Here is a 26,390-nt window from a genome sequence, read left to right as displayed (position 1 = left end):
GATCCCAACACAAGAGTTGTGCTATCTGGGGTACAGGATAAATTCAATAGAGCAGAAAGTTTTTCTCACTCTAGAAAAGGGGGAAAAGGTAAAGGCGACAGCAGCTGCCCTGCAATCCAACATGGCACTGTCCATCAGGACATCTGTCAGGCCTAGGGTTCCTCGCAGCAACAATCCCAGCTGTTCCTTGGGCAAGGGCCCACTTTCGGTGTCTCCAAGCCAACATCCTGAGAGTTTGGGATGGGAGACAACAATTCCTGGACAAGACCATCCGTTTGTCTCCAAAAGCCAAGCAATCGCTCTGGTGGTGGAGAAAGGAAGAGAACCTCTGGGGGGGCCTTCAGTGGTCCTTCCCAGTATCCGTCCGGATAACTACGGACGCCAGTACCTGGGGATGGGGAGCCCATTGGGGAACGAGGATGGCTCAGGGAGCATGGTCCAGAAGGGAATCTCGGGAATCGGCCAATTGGAGAGAACTACGGGCAATCTGGGAAGCCCTAAGAGTGTTCTCCAAAGACCTGAACGGACACCATGTACAAGTCCTATCGGACAACGTGGTGGTGGTCGCTTATGTCAACAAACAAGGAGGGACTCTGTGCCCGTCCCTGATGCAGCTGACAGCAAACCTTTTTTCCTGGGCAGAAGTAAACCTGAGCTCTATTTCCGCAGTCCACCTAAGGGGTGTGGACAACGAGATGGCAGACTTTCTAAGTCGCCATCAGGTATCTGAAGCAGAGTGGTCCCTAAACAGGGAAGTCTTCCAGTCGGTGACCCAGAGATGGGGCGTTCCAGACATAGATCTGTTCGCCAGCAGGACGAACAACCAAGTACCAAGGTACTTTTCCCTAGAGAAAGGCGGAAGAGCCATAGGGCTGGATGCCTTAGCTCAGGAGTGGACGTCTCAGCTGAGTTATGCTTTTCCCCCGTTCAAGTTGATTCCTCTTGTTTTAAGGAAGTTCATCCAGGAGGATACCACCTTAATCCTGATAGCCCCGTTTTGGCCAAACAGGCCTTGGTTTTCATCCCTGAGGCGTCTAGCAGTAGGTCCCCCCCTCATGTTCCCAGAGAGGGAATACCTGCTATCTCAGGGGCCGATACAACTGCCAAAGATTCAGAGAATGAAGTTGGCAGCCTGGTATCTGAAGAAAGTCTTTTGAAGTCAAAAGGACTTTCAGATAAGGTGATCCGCACAATTCTTTCTAGTAGAAAGGTCACCCAAGCAATTTATTTTAAGTATTGGAAAATTTTTTGTTCTTGGCTAAAAACCGATAACAGGGAGGTCGGTATTCCAGCCATTCTTGAATTTCTGCAGGAAGGGGCAGACAAGGGACTGGCCGTTAGCACTTTAAAAGAGCAAGTAGCGGCATTGTCAGTGTTTCTGGAAAGATCCCTGGCTTTAGAACCTTTAGTGGTGAGGTTCTTCAAGGGACTATCCAGAATTAGACCAGTTCCATTTAAGGTTCTTCCTAAATGGGACTTGTCAATAGTACTACAGGGTTGGATAAAACTTTTGCAGGATGTAGACCTGTCAAAGTATATTACCCTTAAGACAGCCTTTCTGGTAGCAATTTCTACAGCCAGGCGCATTAGTGAGCTTCAGGCGCTTTCAGTTAGGGAACCTTTTCTTCAAATTTTTGAAGATAGGTTGGTCGTATGTACAGATCCAGGATTCCTACCTAAGGTGGCTTCCAGGTTCCACAGGGCCCAAGAAATGGTGTTACCATCCTTCTGCTCCTCCCCTTCCAATCCAAGGGAAGCAGAGTTTCATCTTTTAGATGTCAGGGCCTGTGTGTTAAGCTATCTAGAGTTGTCTAAGAGCTTTAGAAAATCCAATGCTTTATTTGTAGTGCATTCAGGGAAAAATAAGGGGCAGCAGGCCTCAAAGAATACTATAGCCAGGTGGATTAAACAGGCGATAGTAGAAGCTTATAGAAGTTTAGATAAGGAATGCCCTTTTTCTCTGTTAGCCCACTCCACGAGGGCATTATCTGCTTCTTGGGCGGAGCGGGCTGGGGCGACACCAGAACAAATTTGCAAAGCAGCCACCTGGTCTAGCTTCTCGACATTCATCAAGCACTACAGACTGGACCTTCTCTCTGCGCAAGATCAAGCGTTTGGAAGGAAGGTCCTCCAGGCGGTAGTCCCACCCTAATCTGGTAAGTTCTCGTTGATCTCTCCTGTGCTGTCCTGGACAGACGACTGGAGAAAAACCAGAGTTAGAATTACCGGTAACTCTGTTTCTAGGAGTCGTCCAGGACAGCAGGGATTCCCTCCCTATAATGCTGTTTTAACCATGGGCGAGTGTCTTTTTGTCTTGTTACAGATGCCATGTCCGGGGAGTTCTCGGATAAAGACTGGGGAAGATGGTGGGTGTCCGCCCCTTTATTCACCTGATCCTTTGTGTTTCCTGTCTCCGGAGGTGGAGCCTATATCTCCTGTGCTGTCCTCGACGACTCCTAGAAACAGAGTTACCGGTAAGTCTAACTCTGGTTTTTTAGTTAGCTTTTTTTCTCCAGTTTTTGTTCCTGTGAGATCTTCAAGCAATTATGCTGGAGCTGGGCGACGGGCTGGATGTTGAGATCCAGTGGTCACCCCAGCCGGCCTACGAGCGCGTGCAGGCCCTAGCTCCGCGCTGGGTCGGCCGCGACATAGTCCCATTGGACGGGGACTGGCCCCGCGAGGTAAACGCCTCGCTAGGTCGCCCACGACCAGTCTGAATCTGCGTCGCGGCGTCCTTGTTGGCCAACAGCCCCCCCCCACCTCGGTGGAGAGGGGTTCTGTCAGGAGTTGGTGCCCGCCTGTTCCGGTATGGTGAGTAGAAATGTCCCCTTTCCCTCTGTCAGGTGGACGCGGGCCTATCCGTGGGATGGTCGGACCCTCATGACCGGGTTCCCTCCTATCCTGTAAACACACTCCTCCTAAGATGGGGTGGTCGCAATCCATCCCTGCAAGCCCTCTCCCGCTGGCAGGCCGAGCCGAGTACTACTCTGGCCCAGGTCGCCCCTTACAGCCCAGCAGGCTTGGTTTGGGAGCTGACAATCCGGTAAAAACTATATTGCTGCAAATTGCATTATAGTTGAGGATCAATGACTAAGGTCTGTGTAAGGAGTACAGCGCCTCAAGTCATGAAGGGTACAAGCACTTACCGATTTGATCGCTGCAGCCGCACGGAGCGCCGTTGTGGGCGCTCAAGGCCGCCATTTTGGCGTGGCCCAAGTGTCACCTGTATGGCGGCGGCCATCTTTGATACACCCAGCTTCGCCCTGGCTTGAGGCTGAGCAGCGGTGGGAGTGCCGGAAGGCGTGTAAAGGGGAGGAGCCCTTCCCTTTGCCCGGGTAAATTGATCCACATAACTTCCTGTTCTGTAAAGACAGCGCTGAGAGCAGTCCTGTAGGAACTTCTGTGCATCAGGTGGTGAGTCTTTGGGGGTCTTTCTTCTCTCTGTGAGGGATTTCAAAGCACGTGGTCACTGAAGAGCGCTGTTGCGCGGGGGGATTACTTTAAAAAAAAAAAGTGGAAAAAGTTTTCTTTTTTTTCAATTTTTGTCATTTTGTCTGCTGACAGGTTTTCCTGGCTTTTGCCATGGACCTTGCTACAAATGTGTCCCCAACTGATCCACTCAAGGTGACCACGGGACCCTCCAATTCTCCCCTTACTATCAATGCACTTTCAGCGGTCTTGGAGTCTTTTGTATCCCGGGTGGAGGTGGCCTGTCAGGGACAGGGGGCTAAAAAGCTACCCCCGCCTACCCCTATTTCGTCTTGACACATCAGATACGGAGTCTGAGCCTGTCGCTGCTGCTGCAGGTTCCTCCTCTGGGGCTGTTGTCTCGGGTCCCATCTCCTCGGATAGTGAGGATGACGTTTCTGCCTCCGCCATAGCGCAAGACGAAGCGCTGGTGGATGCACTGATTGTGTCCGTCCGGGAGACCCTAAGACTTGAGGTTACACCGGCAGAGGCAGCTGATACTGAAAATGCTTTTTGTACCCGCAAGCCTTCCAAGATGGCAAAGGTGTTTCCTTGCCCAAATGTTTTAATGAGATAATTAAAGAGGAGGGGGTCCGTTCAAAACGAACCCCTGGTATATCCAAACGGATTGCTAGGCGCTATCCGTTTGCAGAATCCCTCCTTAACAGATGGACGGTACCACCGTCGGTGAACAGTAAAACTACTGTTATCCCGTTGGAGAACGCTCCATATTTTCCCTGGAGGGTCGGCCTTTAGGCCAGTGTTTACCGTTGTTCTGGTTTCACAAACATTGACAATGGTACAAGGGCTACAGTTTGTCTGTGACGCCGCCCTGGACACCGCTCCATTGTTGGGGCGTGTATCGATCTCGGCGGTAGTCCTCCGGCGCATGTTATGGAGGGGATCACCTGTTTGGTGCTACCTTGGATGAGATTATCAAGGGTCTCACTGGAGGCAAGAGCACCTTTCTACCACAGGCTACTAAGGGTAAGGGACCTCGTTGCAAACGGGGACCTTCCTTTTTCCTTTCATAAAAAGTTTTTTCGTTCCTCTGAGGCGAGTGATAAGGCGAAGTCCTCCAAAAAACCCCCAGGGGGTTTCAAAGGGGCCTACGGTCGCATCACCTTGAATGCGCCCGATCTCGTCTGATCTCAGAAGCTAGACAGGGTTGGGCCTGTTTAGTACCTGTATGAGAGACCGCCTGGGAATACCAGGTGCTGTAGGCTTAACGCTGGTTGGTTAAACAAATATCCGGTCCTTCCAGACCTGAAAATAAGACCACTACAGCCTGAATGTGCGCCCCCACCCATATCTGGGGTGGGGGGGACGTCTTCACGGGTTTCCGGACCCGTGGCTTTCCAGAATTCCAGACAAATGGGTTCGCGAGGTCATACGGTCGGGATACAAGATCGAGTTTTCGATCACTTCCTCCGGTGTGGTTCTTCCCTTCCAACATACGACTATCCCCCAGATCGCTTAAAGGCTCTGCTGGGGGCAGTGACGGATTTGATGCAACAAGGAGTGGTCCGGTTCCTTGGGGAGAATGTTTTCAGGGGTTCTACTAGAACCTGTTCACAGTACCCAGGAAAGAGGGCAAGCTGCGTCCAGTTCTAGACTTGAGGGCGCTCAATTGTTTTGTCCAGGTGCAAAAATTCAAAATGGAGTCCATTCGCACAGTGGTGGCCTCCCTGCATCAGATGGATTTTTTGGCGTCCATAGGCATCCTTGATGTCTATCTTCACATTCCCATTTACGCAGGACATCAGCGCTTCCTTCGCTTTGCTGTGGGAGAGAACCATTATCAGTTTGGGGCATTACCCTTTGGTCTCGCCTCTGCTCCCCGGGTCTTCACAAAAGTTTTTTGACCCCGAATTTGGCGCTGTTGCGACAGCGGGGCATATCGGTTCCAGGCTACCTGGACGACCTTCTCCGTGCGGAGTCTCCGCAGGCTCTGTTGCTAAACTTGGAGATCACCATGATCTCTTTGGAAGAGTTCGGGTGGTTGGTGAACCTGCAGAAGTCATCCCTGGTCCCCACCAGGAGACTGGACTATCTGGACCCAACTTTAGACACATCCTTGGCAAAAGTGTTTCTCCCTGCGGAGAAACTCCAGAAGATTCAGTCGACGACTCAATTGTTATTGTCTGTCAACTGGCCTTCCCTTCAGACTTGCAAGAGGGTTCTGGGACTGATGGTGGCTTCTTTCGAGGCAGTACCGTTTGCCCAGCTTATTACCCGAATTCTCCAAAAAGGAGATTCTTCTCAAATAGAACCGGAATCCTGATTCCCTGGACAATCGGATCCGGCTGAGTGAGTGGACCAGGGAGTTTCTGGTTTGGTGGCTTCGGTCTCCGATGCTCAGTCAGAGGAAGTCATTCTCCCGATCTATTGGACGATTGTCACCACGGATGCCAGTCTATCCGGGTGGGGTTCTCGGCAGACTATCAGCTCAAAGGCTCTGGTCCCTGGAGGTATCCAGGTTACCGATAAATGTATTGGAACTGAGAGCGATCAGACTTTGTCTGGTTCACTGAACCGAGCAGCTCCGGGGCAGCCCGGTTCGGATCCAGTCGGACAATGCCACGGTCGTGGCTTACGTCAATCACTAGGGGGGCACCAAGAGTGCTCTGGTGGCCATAAAGTGGCCGGCATCATTCACTGGGCAGAACGATTGTTCCAGCTCTCTCCGCGGTTTTCATTCCGGGGGTGGAAAATTGGCAGGCAGTTTTTTCTCAGCCGTCAGATTCTGGATCAAGAGGAAGGGTCCCTTCATCCAGAGGTATTTCACCAATTGTGCCTTCGTTGGGGCACCCCGGATGTGGATCTGTTGGCATCTCGGCTCAACAGGAAGGTGCGGAGGTTTGTAGGCCGCTCCCGCAATACTCAGGCGGACGCCGCAGGCGCGCTGGTCGCTCCGTGGGGGCAGTACCAGCTACTGTATACCTTCCCTCTCAAATTGCTGCCGAAACTTCTTCGCAGGATAGAGGTAGAGGGAATTTCAGTCATCCTTGTGGCTCCGGACTGGCCTCATCGGGCCTGGTATGCCGACTTGGTCAGGCTGGTTGCAGACGCTCCTTGGCGACTTCCTCTCAGGGAGGATCTGTTGTCTCAGGGACCGATCTTCCATTCTGCTTTACGATCGCTGGCTTTAACGGCTTGGCTGTTGAGACCCAGGTGCTGAAGGACAGGGGTTTGTCAGCTTCAGTTATTCCTACTTTGATTAAAGCAAGGAAAGCGACTTCCAGAAAGGTCTATCATCGCACATGGAAGTCTTGCATTGCGTGGTGTGAATCTCTTGGGTTCCCTCCACGTTCTTACTTGGTGGCCCGGATATTGGCTTTTCTGCAACAGGGGGTTGAGCAGAAACTGGCCTTGAGCACTATCAAGGGTCAGGTTTCAGCATTAGCAATCTTCTTTCAGAAGCCTCTGGCTACTCGGTCCTTGGTGCGGAATTTCATCCAGGGGGTGCGGCACCTGGCTCCGCCCTGGGATTTTAATTTGGTGTTGTCGGTTCTTCAGAAACCTCCCTTTGAAAATATATTAGGGAGATTCCCTTGCTTACCTTATCCCAGAAGGTGGCCTTTTTGGGGGCTATCACTTCTGCATGCAGGGTGTCAGAACTGGCCGCATTGTCCTGCCGTTCCCCATATCTGGTGGTTCATAGGGATAAGGTGTCCAATCCATCTTTCCTTCCTAAGGTGGTTTCAGATTTTCACCTAAATGAGGATATTGTGCTACCTTCCCTGTGTCCTAAGCCCAGTCATCCTCGGGAGTTTGCGTTACACTCCTTGGATGTGGTTCGGGCGATCAGGGTGTATTTGGCTACTGACCCTTTTCGTAAGGCCAATTCACTTTTTGTGATCACGGATGACCCTAGAAAGGGGTTGCCTGCGTCTGCCGCGACTATCTCCAGATGGATCAGACAGACGGTGGTACAGGCTTATTCTATTAAGGGTCGGGTTCCTCCGTTCCCTGTTAAGGCGCACTCCACTCGAGCGCTTAGTGCTTCCTGGGCCTTCTGCCATCAGGCGTCGGTGCTTCAGGTTTGCAAGGCGACTACCTGGTCGTCGGTTCATACCTTTACAAAATTTTATAAGGTTGATGTGCTGGCATCGGCGGATGCCTCTTTTGGCCGCAAGGTTCTGCAGGCCACTGTTTGAGGAGACCGTTGGTCTACCTCGAGGGTTTGTTGGGTCTCCTCTTTTTGCTCGATGAGTCCTTGATGCTTCTGGTTGGCTCCAGTTGGGCCTTCTGGATTGGATTTTGATTTGTTCTCCCACCCCTCATTTGTGGCACTGCTTTGGGACGTCCCTACTGATATTAATCAAAGAGGACTGCGTCTGTCAATGAGCGACAGAGAAAATTGGATTTTTGACTTGCCGTAAAATCCTTTTCTCTTAAGCTCCTTGACAGACGCAGTACCCACCCCTCTATTTTGGGTTGGGTTGAATTCTGACACTGCTTTGTTACATAACTGACATCCTGTAGCAGGAAGTGAGAGGATATACCCTATGGGACTGCCCCTAAGGTGTGGCCAAAACGTTTTTTCCTGCCTAGTGTCCTACTCCTGTAGGGGGCAGTATAACCCTACTGATATTAATCAAAGAGGACTGCGTCTGTCAATGAGCTTAAGAGAAAATCCAATTTTTTTCTTTACATTCAGCTGATAAATCATCCGTTGAGAGGGCAGCATGCTTCCCAGCCCACTCCTTGGCAGCCAGCTATTAGGGGTGTTTTTTTTTTTAATGCAACCTTTACCAGCACATTTTTCATTTTGCAATGAATATCGCTAAAATGTTTTTTCTCTTACGTCCTCCGACAGTCGCCGCCTCTTCATATTCGTCACTAATGGGGTTATTGACCTTTGCTCCGTAGGAGTAGCTAGGCAACAGAATATATTATCAAAGCTTTTAGCATATCCCACCCCCAGGGGGTGGTCCCCTCAGTCAATACCTCCCTGCATACCAACTCAGTTTCATATGCCTAGCTCAGGAGTATGCAGGCTGTTCCTGTGCTGGGGCTCTTAGTCTCAGCCACTTTTCTCTTTTTTGATTTTCTTTGAAGTTTTTTCTCTTTCTTTACTTAGCTGTTCATTTTCAGCGTTAGTTCTTCTGATGAAGATGATCGTGCGGCGCTGGGTCTCAGTCTGGCCACCCTGGTTCCCAGGGCTCATGGCCAGGGGCTTCCCAGCCTGCCATCGAGCGTTCAGCTTAGGTTTTGCCCTGGCACATTGAACGACCCATCCCTGTTCGCTGCAGGGATACTATCGGTGAGGTGGCTACCTCACTGGACGCCATTGCGGTTTCGCACCGCAACTCCACTGCGTCATGCTTGCGACACTCCCTGTCCTCAGTACTGCGGTTTGGTCGCTGGAGCAGGCTCCCCACGCCATCCGGACTGGTAAGTGTAACTCTATGTGGGGACCTGTCTGTTTTGGGTGTCAGTCTGGGACTGTGTGACCCTGCATGTCTGTGTGGCTGCTGTGCTCCCTGTCAGCTCCTGTGTGCACTTGCTGCCTGTGTGTGGGCTGTGAGGGGGGGCTCTCCCGCTCTGCTGGGTGTCTTATGAAGCAGTTGGTTCTCTTACTTTGGTAAGGTTCCTTTCTCTGATGTGGGTATTGCGTTGCTTTAGGCGCGGCTGCTTTTTTCCTACCCCTCATGTCTACACTGCTTTGGGACGTCCCCATTAGTGACGAATATGAAGAGGCGGCGACTGTCGGAGGACGTAAGAGAAAACTGAATTTTTGTAAAATCTTACCTGTAAAATTCCTTTCTCTGAGTCCTCCGACAGTCGCCGCCCCCGCCCCTCTTTTGGGGTTTGTTTTGTACTCACTGCTATTCTACTGAAACTGAGTTGGTATGCAGGAAGCAGGGAGGCATTGACTGAGGGGACCACCCCCTGGGGGTGGGATATGCTATAAGCTTTGATATATATTCTGTTGCCTAGCTACTCCTACGGAGCAAAGGTCAATAACCCCATTAGTGACGAATATGAACAGGCGGCGACTGTCGGAGGACTCAGAGAAAGGAATTTTACAGGTAAGATTTTACAAAAATTCAGTTTTTACTGCATGCAATAATTTATGCAAATGAGTCGCATGACAGTTGTTGTTGCATGTAGTAAATGTTAGTGATTTGACCCCATTGATTCTTGTACTACTGCAACCGTTACACATTCAATTTTAATTGTATAAAAAAAAAGAGGGTCTTGTTTGTCTATACAGCTCAGAGCTTCAAGAGGCACTTGGAATAACAGATCAGCATCTTCCTCCATTTATATATCGAATGCGCCAACTTGGCTACCCTCCAGGATGGCTGAAAGATGCAGAGCAGGAGAACTCTGGGCTCTCGCTTTATGACGGAAGAGGTATGTTCTAAAAACTTTGATAAGCTATAATACCACTGCTCCTGAAACATTGGTTATATATAGTATGGACCTTTTGGTAAGTGCATGTGTTCTGGCAGACTCTCTAAATTGAATATTTCTGATTTGCTTTGTAGATACAAGTGACGGTGAGATTGAAGAAGATCCTTCAGCACAGAATAAGTCTTCATCATATGATGTGTCCAAGTTAATCAACTTTCCTGGTTTTAATACTCCTCCCTTTTCTGGAGTTGCAGATGTGAGTTTCCCAAAGCAATGTTTCCCCTTCTGTTAGTAAATTATCAGTGTGCTTGCACCAAACTGCTTATGAGACACACTGACTTGCTTTCTGACACATTAAGCAGGGGCTTTACAAATTTGCTTTGAATCTAGGAGCCAGTTTTTTATTTTAAATGTATATCTTGCGTCAAAACGAGGCATGAAACTGACCTGGAGCTCACCCCTCTGCTCTGTACCCTAGACAGCATGTCAAATGAGAGTGTGGGGATGTAAGTCCCTCCCTCTTGGATTCACTCTGAATCTCAGTCCAGCCAGCTAGCTTGCAATGTGGGCAGACCAGGATGACACCTCTAATAATGCGGCCAATCTCACATTAATGGAGGCTAGCTGCAACCCGTATGTACAAGCGTGCCTGCGGCACAGACCTTGCGGGGCCCGGACAGTGAATGGGCTGATAAAAGCCCAGGCACCAGGATTTACTTTCTAGTCACCATTGTGCCCTGGCGCCTGGGATTTGTTGAGCCCTGCATTAAAGTGTTACTAAACCCAGAACCTGCATGTGCTATAGCTTGTCTCCACAGAATATGGAAATGCAATTATTTTAGTTTATATAAACTGATAAACCTTTTCTCATCAGCAGTATGTAGTAGTCTTGTGACTTGTATCCGTTCTTGGTAAAGCTTGGAGGAGGAGTTTTCATTCTCCCCTGATCCTCTGGACAGTGCTGATTGTCCCTATGCTGTTTACATGCACTCTTCCAAGGGAAAAAAAAACTAGCAATGCGCACCAAATTGAGCACATGCAGCCTGTCCCCTGGCTCTGTTAATGTCAGGTTATTTTTTGGAGACCGTGAAAGAGGAGAATCAGAGACCTGATCAAACAGCCTTTATACACAATGTTGAGGATTAATAGAGAATAGGTAGTGCTGCGCTATTCCAAATAATTGGTAGGAATAAGTGTACTAAGACTAAGTATTAAATGTAGGCAGAGCAGGTCCACATTTCCTTTCATGCAATAAATGATCTAAAAAAAATCACAAATGATGTCGAAAAAATAATAAATAAAATGTGGTGGTAAATGTGCCATTACTTGATCTCCATTTAAGGGTAAAGCTGTATTAAGGTGTCAAAAGTGTACAGTAACCTTAATAGAAATACATGCATATATCCTAGATGTCTAAATAGGGTAATTGAAAACCCAGATAGGGACAGTGCAATAGAAATCCAAATCTAGGCACAAAAATGTGAGTTAAGAGGTGTGAGCCCACAGGCTGATATGTTGCAATGTACAATTACACTGGGTGATAGTCCGCAAATATGAAACAGATGATGCAGTGATGCACCCATGATGCAGTGATGCACCCTCTAGTAGTCTATCTCCAGTGAGGAACCTCCCAAGCTGGCAACGAGTTAGCTGGAAGGGGCATGGAATCCCTGATGACTATGGCTGTACTAGCTCCTCACCTTACAGCTGTAAGGTAACAGCATGTAATCCGGCTCCTAGGCAGGTCTGCATGTGGGAATCCTTGCACCGCAGTCTCCTGGGGTTTGCTCACCGGGAGAAGTATATCCTTCTTTCGTCCTAGCGCTGGTAGATAGATAACTTGGGGCAAGTGTAAAGGGGAGAGAAGGCTCCTATATAGTTTTTTAAAATGCTTTATTGAATAAAATCGGTAAAAACTTGCATTTAAAACAGCCGCAAACGGCATAACAAGCAAGGATGGCCGGCTCCCTCCGGCAACTATTCCAGTAGATCAGCTGCCCTACGTGTGTCGTCGCTGTCATGTGACTTCATCATTAAGTCCCCTCCCCTGTCTCCCCCACAAGTTTATCACCAAATTTGCTAGTGTGTACTGTGTGTACTACATTGTCGGCCTGCGGTGACATAAATCCTGCGTACAGGAGTCAAATCGCCACAGCACAGAGCAGGTGTCGTAAATGTGGACTAAGCTACGTGTGCCCTGCTCAGATTAAATTAGTGCTTCCAGGCATAGGGAAGTAGTAGAGACAGAATAGACCACTTGGGTGTCTTCTGCTATAAAAACCTTCTTGTCAGCGGTTTTTTGCAAGTTTGAGTTCGGTAACACTTCACCGGGTCCTCCTTTTAACCTGCTGTCTTAAGCCTCGTACACAAGATCAGATTATCGTATGATCTTTCGTCCGTTTTTTGTTGCATGCTCGTCTCCTATCGAAAGTGAAGAGGTTACTTTCATACGAAAATTCTCGTACAACCGAATTCAACTCCAGAAGTGATGTCATGTGTTGAATTGTTTTGAATGTGTTCTTTTGTTTCTGAGCATGCCTAGTCTTGCTCTTATAATTTTATTTTTTTTTTTGACGAAAACTGTACTAATTAAACGAAAAACGGACGTCGTGTTCACGTACAATAACAATTTTATAGCCTGCACATCCAGTCTTTGTGCGAAAATTTGTAATCGGCTGTCGAAAGCACTATACTAATGAACCGAAAATCGCAAGATCGTTCATCAGATGAAATTTTACTTCAACCAGCTCAATGAGATAAATTACCACATGAAAATATTTTCGTATCGGGTGTACGGACTTTTAAACCTTGTTCTTGCATAGAGTAAAAACTTAAAAACGTTCTGTTTTATATTGTATCTTATCTCTCTATGCCCACCAGCCACCCACTCCAGTTCTTGATGTATCTGTAAACCTATAAAAGGATTACAGGCTGAAAACAAGCTTTTGAGAGGAAAATGGTAGGCTCTGAGGGTGTTTTCCTTGGGTTTATACCAGTATCTTGATAAAATTCGCGGGATTGCATTGTTCGAACCAAGTATGGGCAGGCTCATTGTGCCTAAGTTGATACATAATTTTTGGATTTTTTTTTTTTTTTTTTTAAATCCTCAGTCCTCTTTTGCAATATTCACTGTAGCTTTTCCCAGCCAGGATGGCTCTACCTGCCAGGGGAACACAATAGCTCTGTGGGAGGGATTCACCCACCAACACAGACTGTTGATGAGGGAATCGAGTGGTTTTCTTTTCTGCAACCCATGGTTGCAGGAAAGAAAATCGCACCATCTATGGCCAGTTTTAGTGCTTGCTGTTAATGTGGTAAACATGTATTGGGTTTTGTAAGTTTAAAACAGCCTGAATCTCAGCTGAAACATGGGGTGCATTAACACAAAGTATAACTAATCGGAGTGTGCTGTCCTACTATCCCTTAGCTGATAGCCAGTTAACAAAACAGACAGAAATAATGTTGTGTTTTATTCCAAAACTGATTTTACTTCTATCAATTGTTCTGTAAACTGCAATACAATCAGGGAGACTTAGAATTGCAATATGTATTACACATGACACTTTGCAAATAAGTACAACATTAAACATTACTATGCCGAAAGCTTATATTTAAATCATATATCACACACAACAGTGCAGTCCAAGTGTAAGATGAACTTTGGGAAATAATAGACTTAGTCTATCTAGAGGCAAATTTGAAGATCTTCACTTGTCTGCTTCATAACTAAAATGGCTTCTGTAACTGAGGTAAAATCTTTGTCGTAACCAAGGTAAAGCGTTGTTGTTCAAAAAGAAACTTTATAAACAAAGGCAAGACTTCATGTTTCTTCTTGTGAGGAACTGCAATTGTAACAGCCACCCACCAGGTGTTCTCAAAATGAAAATACTATAGACAATCCTATAATATACAGTACACTGAGGGAAAGTATTTTGTGGTCCTTTTTGGAAAAACATATATTCATCTAAATCATTAAAGCATGTAGGATGTTGGATAGAATAAACTGTAGCTTGGGGCAGTGGTCCCCAACCTTTTTTCCCAAGGGACTGTAAAGTGGCGCTGTAATGATTACAGTACAGTGCCCCTAGCAATCTCAGTCCGCCCACCAGCGTTCCCCTGTAGTCTGCCCACCCCACTTTCCTCTCTAACTTCACTCTTTTTCCTATTCTAATATCTGCCTCCCCTGCACAGGACTCCAACTTTTGGCACGGCAGAGGCTGTGATCAGTCCATGTGTCCTCCCCTGGCTCTGGCACACGCCCAACCATGCCGTCCTGTCAGCAGGGCTGGGGGCAGGAGGAGCTCTCCATTCCGATCTGCAGCTCGTCCTGCCCCCTGCCCTGCTGGGTGGGCAGAGGATCTGGTAGAGGAAACATGGGCATTGTTGCACAGCAGGAGGTGAGCGGCAACCGTGGTCTGTGATAACTCTGAACAGGGTGCAGCCGCAGCTCCTCTCCTGTGTGTCCTGGTCATCAACAGGTTGGGGACCCCCCAGTTTAGGGGATACAACTGGGTGTATTTGAGAGAGGACTTTGGGCGATTGAGGTGGAATGGGAAAGATGCTCAATCGTGCATAATGTTTGGGTTTTTTTGTCTAGTCCTTTTTCTGGCCTCTTTTAATTTTTTTATACATCTTATCACCAATGCAACAAAATTGCCTTGTTTTTTTCAGGATTGGAGGAGTTTTGGATCAATCCCAATGCAGCAATCACACCAGAAAGATGTTTTTGCCAGCTACCTGTCTCATAACTTTCCAAAAGTAAGTGCTTTGTCTAAGCAGTGACATTTGGGTCCCTTTCACACATGCGTTCATCAGTTCATGAAGTTTTGTGGATGAAGTTTACATCAGGTGCTCACCAGTTTTTTTTTTTTTTTGTTTTACATCCACTAGCAAGTCAAAAGGGGACTTTGTCTGTTTTACATTCCTTTTTCATCTGTTCTGTTTTTTTTTTTTTTTTTTTTTTAACAAAACGGGGCTTTGATCCATTTTGAGGGATTTTTTTTCTTAAGTTTATTTTTATTAACTAGTTACTACTTAGTTTTGTATTAAAATTTGATATCTAAAGGAAGAACCTATTACATGATTATCCAACTTGTAATATAGGGGTCATTTCCCTTTTTCCTTAGTTTTAAGCTTGATTTACACTCCTGCAACTTATGCCTCGTACACACGCAATGATTATCAGCCGACCGATCGTCCGACTTTTGTCCAGAGTTGTGTTTTGTTGGTTGGAATGTGCCTAGACTGCACACGAATTTTCTCGGCCAACAAAAATCTACTTCAGAAGTGATGTGTGCTGGTTTACTTTCCGTGTGTTTTTTCTTCTCTGAGCATGCCCAGTCTTGCTCACCAGATTTTTGTCTGCCGAAATCTGTACTGACTGACGGAAAATCGGCCGATGTGTTGACGGCCAACAAAAATTTTATAGCCTGCACACCAGATTTTATTCGGCTGAAGAGTCGGTTGTCGGAAGCATCATACTAACAAGCCGAAAATCGGCCGATCAGACGTTGGCCGAAAATTCCCGGCCAATCGATGCGTGTGTACGAGGCATTAGGATCTGGATTTGAGAACCAAAGTCACAGGGCGTGAAGTGCCATGCATCTCTGAGAGCTGTGACACTACTGAAGTCGCCGCGACTTCAGAAAAGGTTCCTGCACTACTTTGACACCGCTTCAATGCCAGTGTGTGTAAAAGGCTTATCAAAAGTTGGTTCAGTCACTTCTTAGCCTGTATTCACATATAGATAGATAGATAGATAGATAGATAATGTGCAATTTTCCTTTTTTTTTTTTTTTTCTGTGAGATTTGTGAAAGGTGGTAGTTCAGCAGTTCAGATGCGCTTTTGATATGATTACGGGATGGGCTGCAATTGTAAATGCTCTTTCGTTCAATGCAAATCTAGTTCTGCTGCAATTTTCAAACTGCCTTCATATTCTGGAAATGCTGTCCAGCCACTGCTATGCAAAACCGCCTTCCAATCACTGTTATGCAAAAAAATATTTATCTGTGAATGCCACTATACTCTATGCTGTGCGAATGTGGAAAGAATCACTCCAAACTTGACCACCTCCTTTTTTTTTTTTTTTTTTTTTTTAATCTTTTTAATGCCCTTGTTTACAACCTAATGTTCAATTTCTAACCTACTGTGGGTAATGTTTACATTTTAGTGTTGCACTTGTGCAAAATCCTTGTTTAAAAATTTTATTTTTATTTTTTGTGCATTTAACACTGCTTGTTAGGGAAAACAAATGATAGGTTACTCTTATAAATGTGCTTCCCTGTATGCAAATTTATATCTTCAGGAGACTGCTCCCAGCTTCAGAAATTTTTGGGTACCCCTTACATTTTCCAGTTCCCTACTACTGCTTTCTGTAATTCAAATTGCACTGTGGAACTGATATACATGAATATGGCATGGCTGGAGATTCTGTGTAAATTGCGTGAAATCTCTATCAACGTTGATTTTTAATCCTTTTAGCTGCAAATCATACAGCTTTCCTGCATGCTTTGTAATATGTATTTGGTTATTTTGATTCTTATAGCCAAGCCACAATAATAGCCAGAAGAGATCGTTGTCTACTTCAGGCTCAGAAAGGAAAAGACAGAAGACCTCCAGAAGCAAAGGGGAGTCCCCCATGGATATGGAGGTGGCGTCAGGTAAGAACATATGGCAATTATAAAATCCTTTATAACCCTGTGAGGAAAGTCCTCAATCAGGAGGATATGTACAAAAATTAGACCAGAGAAGGTTTCCAGCAAAATGATTACACAAATTTGTAAAGCATTTTATCTGTTTTAGAGGATGGCAAATGAAAATGGGCGTGCTGTCGTTTTTTAAACAAGCCTGCAGACAGGCTTTCAACAAGTTTTCAAGTAATGCCTATGCTTGCTGATGCCCGCCAACAGCTTATTTACAGTGGTTGTAAAGGCGTGTTTTTTTTATTTTTGTTTTTTTTGCTCTTGCTTCATTAAACATCAGCATGCAGCCCGATCACGATCCAGTGATGTGCACGAGAGCTGAGGCTCTCTTCCCTTCTCATTGGCTTTGATACATCAGCGGAGCTCCCTCAGTGTTTTTATTCTTTTCTGGTCTTTTTTTTTTTTTTTTTTTTTATTTATTGTGGCACAACAGGGGTGGTGGTGGAGCTCAAGACGGAGGTCTGGTTCCTGTGTGTAAGTGCATGTCATGCGCATCTGTACCATTTGTCACAGATCTTGGGCAGAGTAACTGACCATTCTAACTTGTGGGAATATCTGCCCACAGAGCAAGTGTTGGTTAACTTGTCAGCTAGTCAGGGTTCTGGCTTAAACACTCTCCTCTGTTGGGTGACTGCTCTCCTCCTGAGTTCAGGTGCTTTTTAACCCTCAGCAAGCTTTGGTCTTGCATAGACAGGGAGGCACTGGATGATGGGATGGGCCCCCAAACCCCTCGAGGAGGGCCCCTACACACTTCACCCTACAATGGCTCCCTTAAGGGTCAGCTTAGTTCTGAATCTCTGCCCTTATCTGGATTTTCCACTGTTCAATGGGCACAATCCTCTGCACAATCCTCTGCTTTTTGTGTCATAAAATGGGAACTTTATGCAGCCGTATCTGGACTGTGTGATCAGTTCTTTAGGGGTTCTCTGGCTTGGAACACTTGTAATGCAGGAGTGGATGTTCCCCCTCCCCTCCCTTTTTGAGGCAGGATGAGGTTTCTGAGGAAATTCTTCAAAATGAGGAAGAGATGGAAGCTGGTAAGGGTCAGGAATCTTCTCTGGACAAGTCCTTTAAGCAGTAATCTCTGGGTCTAGGGCCAAAATTTACGTCCTTTTTTTTCCCCACAAACAGAGCTTTCTTTTGGTGGTATTTGATCACCTGTGCGATTTTTACTTTTTGCGCTATAAACAAAAAGAGCGTTTATTTTGAAAAAATATTTTTAAAATTTTTTTTTATATGAAATTCCCCCCCAAAAAATGTAGAAATTACATTTTTTTTTTTAATTTTTGGCCAATTTGTTTTCTGCTACCTATGTTTGGTAAAAAAAAAAAAATCACAATAAGCGTATTTTGATTGGTTTGCGCAAAAGTTATTGCGTTTACTAAGGGAAAGATTTCTTTCATTTTGTTTTTTTTTTTTTTTTTTTTTTTTTTTTGCGGGATTGCGGCGGACAGATCGGACCCTTGACTGACATTTTTAACACTTTTGGGGGTACCAGTGACATTTCTATAGCAATCGGTGCTATAAATATGCACTGTTACTGTAAAAATGACAAGGGGTTAATTTTATTGGAGAGGGAGGGGTTAATGTATGCCTGGTGCTTACTAACGTGTGGGGGGAGGTGACTGAGTGACACAAGGACAGATCGCATGTTCAGCTATGCTGAACACTGCAATCTGTCACTCCTTGTCACTTAGGAGATCCGCCCGCTCTGTTTACACAAGCGGTCGGATCTCCAAACTCGATTCCCCGACGATCGGGGAAGAGCAGCGGCGATCGCTGCCGCTCCTCCCCTGGCCCGACTCCTGCAGTGACTGAAAACAGCGGGAGCGTGCCTCCGGCGGCGCGCGAGCGCCGCCTACATGGGGAGGAGTCCAGCGACGTAGGTCTACGTCGCTGGACGGAATCGAGCCACTTTGCCGCAGTGCGGTCAATGTGACCGGTCGGTAAGTGGTTAGTGACACCAAACTATATCCTTATTTTCCAAGTATAATCCATACACATCCAGTACCTAATAGCCCTGTAATATAATCTTTTTCATGAAATTATTCTCCTGTGTTTTCTGGCTCATTGTTCTGTTAGCTCCCAAACCTCTGTTTTCCCCTGTCATTTCTGTTTTTTGAACTGAACAGTGTTCCATGTATACTACAAACCCCATAGTCCCTAGGTAATTCTGGAGCAAGGAAGATAGTGTAGCTACATTACTACATACAGTGGGACCATGGAGCATGAATGTAGACACCTTCTGAGAAAATAGCAACAAAATGGAGGGATTTGGAGTAGACTGAGCAATAAAAGGTACTTTAAATTAGAAATATTACGTACTAGAATAGAATTTGTTTTTTTAAACCAGAGTTTAGTGTCACTTTAAAGCCTAACTTCTGGTTTTTACTTATTTTAAATAGTTCATTTGGGCTAAGCTGGTCCAAACAATCTATTTCCATTACTAGGAAACTTCAGTTCTGTCAGTACTGTATAAACTGTATAGCATTGGTTACTTGCAGTATACAGCACCATGTTCCGTCAGCGATACAGGGACTTCCCAACAGCTCTATATCATCTTTGACCCTTGGGTTATGCTGCTCTCCATAGGAGTAGAACTAGGTGGAAACCAAGCTTGATTACACCCCTAGGGCAGTCCTATGGGGTATACTTCCCACTTCCTGCTATAGGACTTCAGTTTTTTTCTGCCTAGTCAGGAGTAAGGACTTGGTTCCTTGCTCGGAACTCTAGTCCTAGAATTTTTTTCCTTTTTTTTTTTTTATTTTTTTTTTTTTTTTTTTTTTTTTACAAGGAATTTTTTCTTAGTTTTTATTTTCTGTTCCTGTGAGAACTACGATCAAGTCGGTTCCTGTGAGAACTACAATCAACTGCCGGACTGGGAGACGCACTGGATATCCTAGATCCTTAGGTTCTTCCCAGTCTGGCCATCGAGCGCCACCCAACTGTTGGCTCCGTGCTATGTTAGCCGTGACATAGCCTCACTGTACGGGGGCTGGAAGCACATTGCGAGGATGCCTATCCCTGGTCACGACCAGAGTCGCAGCACCCCCATTCCAAGATGGTACGGTGGACTGCCAGGATTGGTGCCCGCTCAGTTCCCAGGTGTGGGGAGTAGTGTGTCCCCCCCCCCCTTCTCCTCTGGGGAAATATTGGGTTGAGCGCGGGCCCTTACCTCGGGTTGGTAGGCCGCTACTGTGTCCTTCCTTCACTGATGGTCCCCCCCCCCCCCCCCCCTCACTAGCTGAGTTCCCCTGCACAGGTCGCCCTCCCCTACCCCCCCCCCCTTAGTCCCTTCTCGGGGTGCACGGGCTGTTGTGATGTATGGGGTGTCATAAAGTGATGGGCTGGAGAGGGGTGGGAGCACGCCACCTGTGGCTTGCATTCAGATGATCCTGCGACAAATAGAGGTGTGGAGGTCCCCCTGGTGGACTACAGGTACCTGAATGGCTGTTCTAGGATCCTGGGTGCCGCGTGGTGCCTCCATTCTGTTGTGGATGGCTGTTATGCAGCCTCAGGGGCCATGTTTGTGTAGTCTTGCAGCCATGTTTTTGGAATTTCTCATTGAAGTCAATGTGGCAGCCATTTTCTTGTAGCCTGTTGAGCGGCGGTGGGCCTCTAGTGGCAGTGGCAGCGCTTCCTCTTTCTTTCTGATCGCAGCATGACAAGCAGCTTGGTGCTCCGTATCCTGCTCTGAGTAGGTGGTGGTGAGTCCCTGCGGGTATACAACTCCCTCTTCTGCCATAGCAGCGCAGCTGGTGCACTGGGACTTGCAGTACTGTAGCCGTATGAGGGGGGGTGGGGTTTGTGACCATTTTTTGCATACTAAGGGTGGCCTCCGGATTAACCATGGAGTCCGTTGAGCAGGTATCACCACCTGACCCACTCTCAGTTGCTGCGGGACCCTCTGGATCTCAGTCTACCCTAGCGGCCATGACGGTGGTCCTACAGTCACTTGTCTCCAAAGGCTGATATGGCCCTTCAAAAGCGGCCTAGCAAGAAGCGCCTTCTGCCTTCACCTGTATTCTCTGCCGCCTCAGTCTGAGGTGGATTTGGCCACCGCGGATGCGAGTCAACCCACTGGGTCTGCGTCTACGCACCCTTAGTGCTCTGACAGTGAGGACGGTTCCTCCTGCATTACAGCCGTGCATGAAAATGCGCTTGTGGATGTACTGATTGCATCAGCGCAGGGAAACTTTAAAATTGGAGGACACTGGAGGCTGATGCTGCGTCTCTTGCGCCGGTGCAATTTGGCAACCGTAGACAATCATGGCTGACTGAGGTGTTCCCTTTTCCTGCCTATTTTGACGAGATTGTTGCTAGTCAGTGAGGATCCCTGAAATGCAGGGTTAGACTAAGCATTTCCCTAGGTGATCTCTTTCAGGAGTCTCTTTTGAAGAAGCTGACTGTTCCACCGGCGGTGGATTCTCGGGTTTCCAGATTAAATAAGGCCACGCTTCTTCCGGTGGATGATTCCCCCTCCTCCTCTTTTAAGGACCCTGTGGACAAGAGGGCTGAAGCTCTGGTCCGATACTCTTTTCACTGTGGCATATTCAATTTTGATGCCTGTGAATGGGACAAACTCTTACGCCATGATCTGGAAGGGGGTCAACACCCTCCTGAGCTGGTGGATCAGTTGATACAGGGCTACAGTACTTGGCTGGCAGAGTGTGACTGCAGTGATCCTCTGCCGCATGATTTGGTTGAAGTACCGGTCAGCTGACCTGGCTTCCAAAAAGGTGCTGACTGATCTCCCTTTTGTAGGAGACAGTTCGGTGCTTCTATGGAAGAGATCGTTAACAGTCTTATGGAAGGTAAGAGTACTTTGCTTCCACAGGTTGCCAAGAGCAAAGAGCCTCGTTGTAAACGTGGTCCTTTCTTCTTGGCTCACAAACGGCCCTCTCGTTCTGTGGGCTCGCAAGACGAGGAACAACAGTCCACCTGTCACTTTCTCGGGGGGGGGGGGGTTGGTTGGTTCAAAGAGGTCCAGGGCTGGTAAGTCAAAAGCAGATTCCACTAATTCCACAGACAAGCCCTTCTCTGCCTAAAGGTGCGCCCTCACTTGTATCTGGGGTGGGGGGGGGGGGGGTCTTCTTTCCAAACCTGTGGACCTCTCTCATTCAAGAGAAATGGATCCACGCATTGATTCAGTCAGCTTACAAGATCGAGATTCGGTCCGTGCCTCCGGCAAGGTTCTATCCTTCCAACTTGCGCTTGTCCCTGGATCGGCTGCAGGGCCTTTAGGGGGTGGTGCAGGATCTGCTATCACATGGCGTAATTGTCCCTGTTCCAGAGTTTTCAGGCATTATATTCAAATCTATTTACCGTTCACAGGAAGGAAGGCAAGGTCCGTCCGATCTAGAATCACAAGGCCCTGTATCGCTTTGTGTGGGTTCAGAAATTTCAGATGAAGTCCAATTTACACAGTGGTGGCATCCCTTCATCAAGGGGAGTTTCTGTCTTCTCTCGATATCAAGGACGCTTACCTTCATATCCCAATATATGTAGGGTATCGGCGTTTTCTTTGTTTTGCTGTGGGAGAGGAACATTATCAATTCGTGGTGTTTGGACTCGCCTCAGCTCCTCGGGTTTTCACAAAAATGTTGGTCCCCGGTGTTTGCCTTGCTCAGGCAGAGGGGGACCACTGTACTGGGGTACCTGGACGATCTACTTCTCAGAGTCTTTGTCTTAAAAGAAGACCTGGACATCTCTGTGCAAACGCTGCAGGAGTTCAGCTGCACGCTGAATTTTCAGAAATTGGCTCTGATTCTGTCCAACAACTTTTGGACTACCTGGGCCTATCTTTGGATTCAGCCTCAGCCACGGTGTTTCTTCTGGAGGCAAAACTGCTGAAGATGCAGTATGCGATTCGGCTCCTGTTCAACTGTCGGTCATCTCTCAGGACTTACAGGCAAGCGCTGGGGTTGATGGTCTTCACCTTCTAGGCGGTTCCGTTTGCTCAATTCAATTCAATACCATGCCTCTGCAAAAGGAAATTCTTACCAAATGGGACAAGAATCCTGAATCTCTGGACAAATCTGATCCTGTTGAGCAGGGGTGAGGGGGATTCTTGCTTTGATGGCTCCTTCCCTGGCACTTTGACAAGGGAAGTCCTTCATCCACCTGTACTGGACAGTGGTTAAAATTGAAATGCCAGCCTTTCCGGGTGGGGAAGGTGTCTCGAGTACGGAGTCGGCTCATGGGGTTTGGATTTCGGAGTCCGGTCTGCCGATCAATATCCTGGAGATTCGGGTCTGCCGATCAATATCCTGGAGATTCTGGGCGATCAGGATTTGCCTGTCCCTGTGGACAGATCGTCAGCAGGGGTGTCCGGTAAGCATTCAGTCGGACAATGCCACAGCTGTGGCATATATCAATCTTAAAGGTGGGCAGAACGATATGTTCCAGCCCTCTGCTGTGCACATTCCAGATGTGGAATATTGGCAGGTGGACTACCTCAGTTGGCAGGCCCTGAGTCTAGGCGAATGGTCTCTTCACCCGGAAGTGTTTCAACAACTGTTTCCGGTGGGGGACTCTGGATGTGGACCTGTTGGCCTCTCATCTCAACCAGAAGGTTCAGAGGTTTGTGGCAAGATCTTGGGATCCTTTGGCTGAAGCCGCCGACATTCTGGTCACCCCTTGGGGTCAGTATCTGATTTACGCTTTTCTGGTGGCTCCTGACTGGCCTCGCCGGTCTTGGTACGCAGGCCTTGTGAGACTGGTAGCTGATGTTCTTTGGAGACTCCCTCTCAGAGAAGATCTTTGTCTCGAGGGCCGATCTTCCATCCTGCTTTATGGTCGCTGGCTTTAACGGCCTCGCTATTGAAAGCCAGGTACTGAAGGATAGAGGATTGTTGGATTTGGTGGTTCCTTCACTGTAAAAACTAGAAAATCTACTTCTAGGAAGAGTTATCATAGAGGTTGTACATTTCTTGGTGTGATCCTCGGGGGGGGTTTGGTGTTTCTCCCCATTCCTTTTTGGTGTTCAGTCTGCTGGAGTTGACACAAGGTGTAGATAAACATTTGGCTCTGGGCACCATCAAGGGCCAGATTTCTGCCCTGGCAATTTTTTACCAACGGCCGTTGGCTGCAAATTCTTTGGTTCACACTTTCCTCCCGGGGGTTGGCCAATTGGCTCCTCCGGCACCTAACTGGGACCTCAATTTGGTACGGTCGGCTCTTCAAAGACCGCCTTTTGAAATTTATTAACTTCCTCCACTCTGTCACAGAAGGTAGCTTTTTTTTTTTTTTGTGGCTATTACTTCTGCACGCATGTGTGTCGGAACTGGCTGCGTTGTCCTGTCAGTCACCTTACTTGGTGGTTCACATGGACAAAGTAGTTCTACACCCCTGTCAATCGTTCCTCCTTAAGGTCGTCTTATTGTGTTGCCGTCCTTGTGCCCTAAGCCGACACATCCTAAAGAAATTGCTTTGCAATCCCTGGATGTGGTTTGGGCAAACGGGGTGTACCTTGCAACGACTTAGTCGATTTGAAAAATCTGATTCTTTGTCCTTACGGATGGATCTCATAAGGGGCTGGCCGCATCTGCTGGGATAATTTTCAGATGGATCAGGCAGACTGTAGTGCAGGCCTATTCCATTAAGGGTCAAGCTCCTCCTTTCCCTGTTGAGGAGCATTCTACAAGGGCGCTTAGAGCCTTTTGGGCCTTCTGTCATCAGGTTGTCTGTGCATTAATTTACCATGTTTACAAGGTGGATGTACTCGCTTCTGCGGATGCTGCGCTCGACCGTAAAGTTTTGCAGGCTGCTGTTGCAGAGGTTCCTGCCTCTTGAGGGTGTATTCTTTCTGGTGGGTGAGCTCCAGTTCCTGGTTTACCTGGTTGGCTATGTTTAGCCTTTTTGGGAATTGTGCATTGCAGTGTTTTTTTTTGTTTTTTTTTGTTTTTTTTTTCCCCTCCATGTTGACAATGCTTTGGGACGTCCCAAGGGTCAGAGGATATGAAGCTGTGTCTGTCAATGAACTAAAGAGATGTTGTTTTTGTCCTCCCGTAAAATCCTTTTCTCTGATCATTTACGGACACTGCACCCACCCCTCTGTAGAGTTGGGTTATGTATTCTTCTGACACTGCTTGTTACAAACTGAAGTCCTATAGCAGAAAGTGGGGAAATATACCCCCTAGGATGGCCCTAGGGGCGTAGTCAAGTTTTGTTTCAGCCTTGTCCTCCTATGGAAAGCAGCTTAACCCAAGGGTCGAAGAAGATATAGAGCTGTGTCTGTCAATGAACATCAGAGAAAAGGATTTTACGGTAAGACAAAAATCCAGTTTTTTGTCAGTGAATAGTTTCCTTTCACTTGAGCCAGACGAGTGCAAAAGGGTGTATTCCATGTGTATACCCCTGGCTGCTGCCTCTGCTGCAGAAGGGGTTGTGTTTGAGGGGGTGATAAAAACACAGCTTAATCATGCGGTTTTACTGCATCTCAATCACAAGTATATTAAAAAATGAAGTGCATAAACCGTTTTAGAAATCAAAGTTGGATACACATTTTGTTATATTACATAAGTAGTTTTTAACCATGCACAGTGATAAATGCTTTTTTTTTTTTTTTTTTCTCTTTTGATTTTAGATTCAGACTATTCGCCTGCAGGTTTCAGTTTTCAACCACCTCTCCCTCCGTATTGCTCTCCACCTCCAATGCCCCGTGGAACGCCACCCTCAACCCCTCAAAATTTCATCCCACCACCCCCACCAACACCAACTCCTCCTCCACTTCCAAAAGGAACACCACCTCCTACTCCTAATAGGGGCTCTCCATTGCTTCATTCTAGAGCTAGTCTTAAGGCACAGGCTGCTGATAGCATGGATGAAGACACCTTGACTTTGGAAGAGTTAGAAGAACAGCAGCGTTTAATTTGGGCTGCTCTTGAAAATTCAGAGAGCACAAATAGTGAATCAGATGTCATTGCACCATTAAATGGTAGCTCTTTTGCTTCATCGCCTAGCAGGACTGAAACGGAAAGTGCCACAGGACAAAATATTGGGGCTCACAAAATTGTAAAAAAGTCAACACCACCCGATTCATTCCTTGAAGCAGCTGGACATGAGCCTAATAACTCTGCTCCAATTCCCAAAGGTAATGTATCGTTAAATGAAAAAGAAACCGACATCACTGTGGCAGAAAATCCTGCAAAGTCTAATGGAACTGCTGTAGGACTTAAGGACACAGCAGAAGAGGATAGAGATGCTACAGAAGAGGCAGCATGTGCACCGTCTCCTTATAAATCTGGTATTCCAGACATGAGTAAGTTTGCAGAGGGAATAACCCCATTTGAGTATGACAACATGTCAGAGGCTACTGGCATTTACCTTCGTCTCAGAAATGTGTTAAAAAACTCCCCCCGAAACCAGCAAAGAAAAAATAAGGAATGATAACCTTGTACACTAGAACTATTATTAATTTTAATTTTTTAATATTTAAGAATATTTGAAATTCGCTTTCTACACAACCAAACTGCCTGAGAAAATACTTTCCTGTGTAAAGTGATTTATATGAAAGAATACTAGTTCATTTTTAAGATAAAGATTGAGTGTTAGCGGGCGCCATTAGTTGGCTTTGTTACAAGTATTAACTTGCATCCAAGAAGAGAAAACGATACAGTATCACTTGGAGTATTGAGCGGTAGGTTTTGTTTGCATAGATAATGTCTAATGCAAATAAGTTTTCAGCATTTATGAAAATAAGGCAGGAGGCCATCTTATGTAAAAGTACAAACCGCGAAGCAGCTACATTTCCGTTTTTTATAGTCAAAACATCCAAGTATTCTTTTAATGTTTGAGGTGTACATTTTTGGAGTTTGTCTTGCTGTTAAGGTTTTGTATACACCTGATTGAGG

General features: G+C 46.7%; 1 protein-coding gene across 1 annotated transcript in view; it reads left to right on the top strand.

Annotated features, from left to right (window-relative positions):
• Window positions 1-26,163, top strand: part of ZCCHC8 (zinc finger CCHC-type containing 8) — a 128,552-nt gene extending 102,389 nt beyond the window's left edge. Inside the window, 5 exon segments of the mRNA XM_082251575.1 lie at window positions 9,692-9,834; window positions 9,969-10,090; window positions 14,506-14,592; window positions 16,380-16,494; window positions 25,124-26,163. Coding sequence (XP_082107701.1) covers window positions 9,692-9,834; window positions 9,969-10,090; window positions 14,506-14,592; window positions 16,380-16,494; window positions 25,124-25,926 — 1,270 coding nt within the window. The 3' untranslated portion in view covers window positions 25,927-26,163.
• Window positions 26,164-26,390: the final 227 nt, after the last annotated feature.

Source organism: Pelophylax lessonae (genome assembly GCF_965119305.1).
Source record: "Pelophylax lessonae genome assembly, chromosome: 1".
Lineage (NCBI taxonomy): Eukaryota > Metazoa > Chordata > Amphibia > Anura > Ranidae > Pelophylax > Pelophylax lessonae.
The sequence above is the reverse complement of the archived record's forward strand: the minus strand, read 5'-3'. Positions and strand labels throughout refer to the sequence as shown.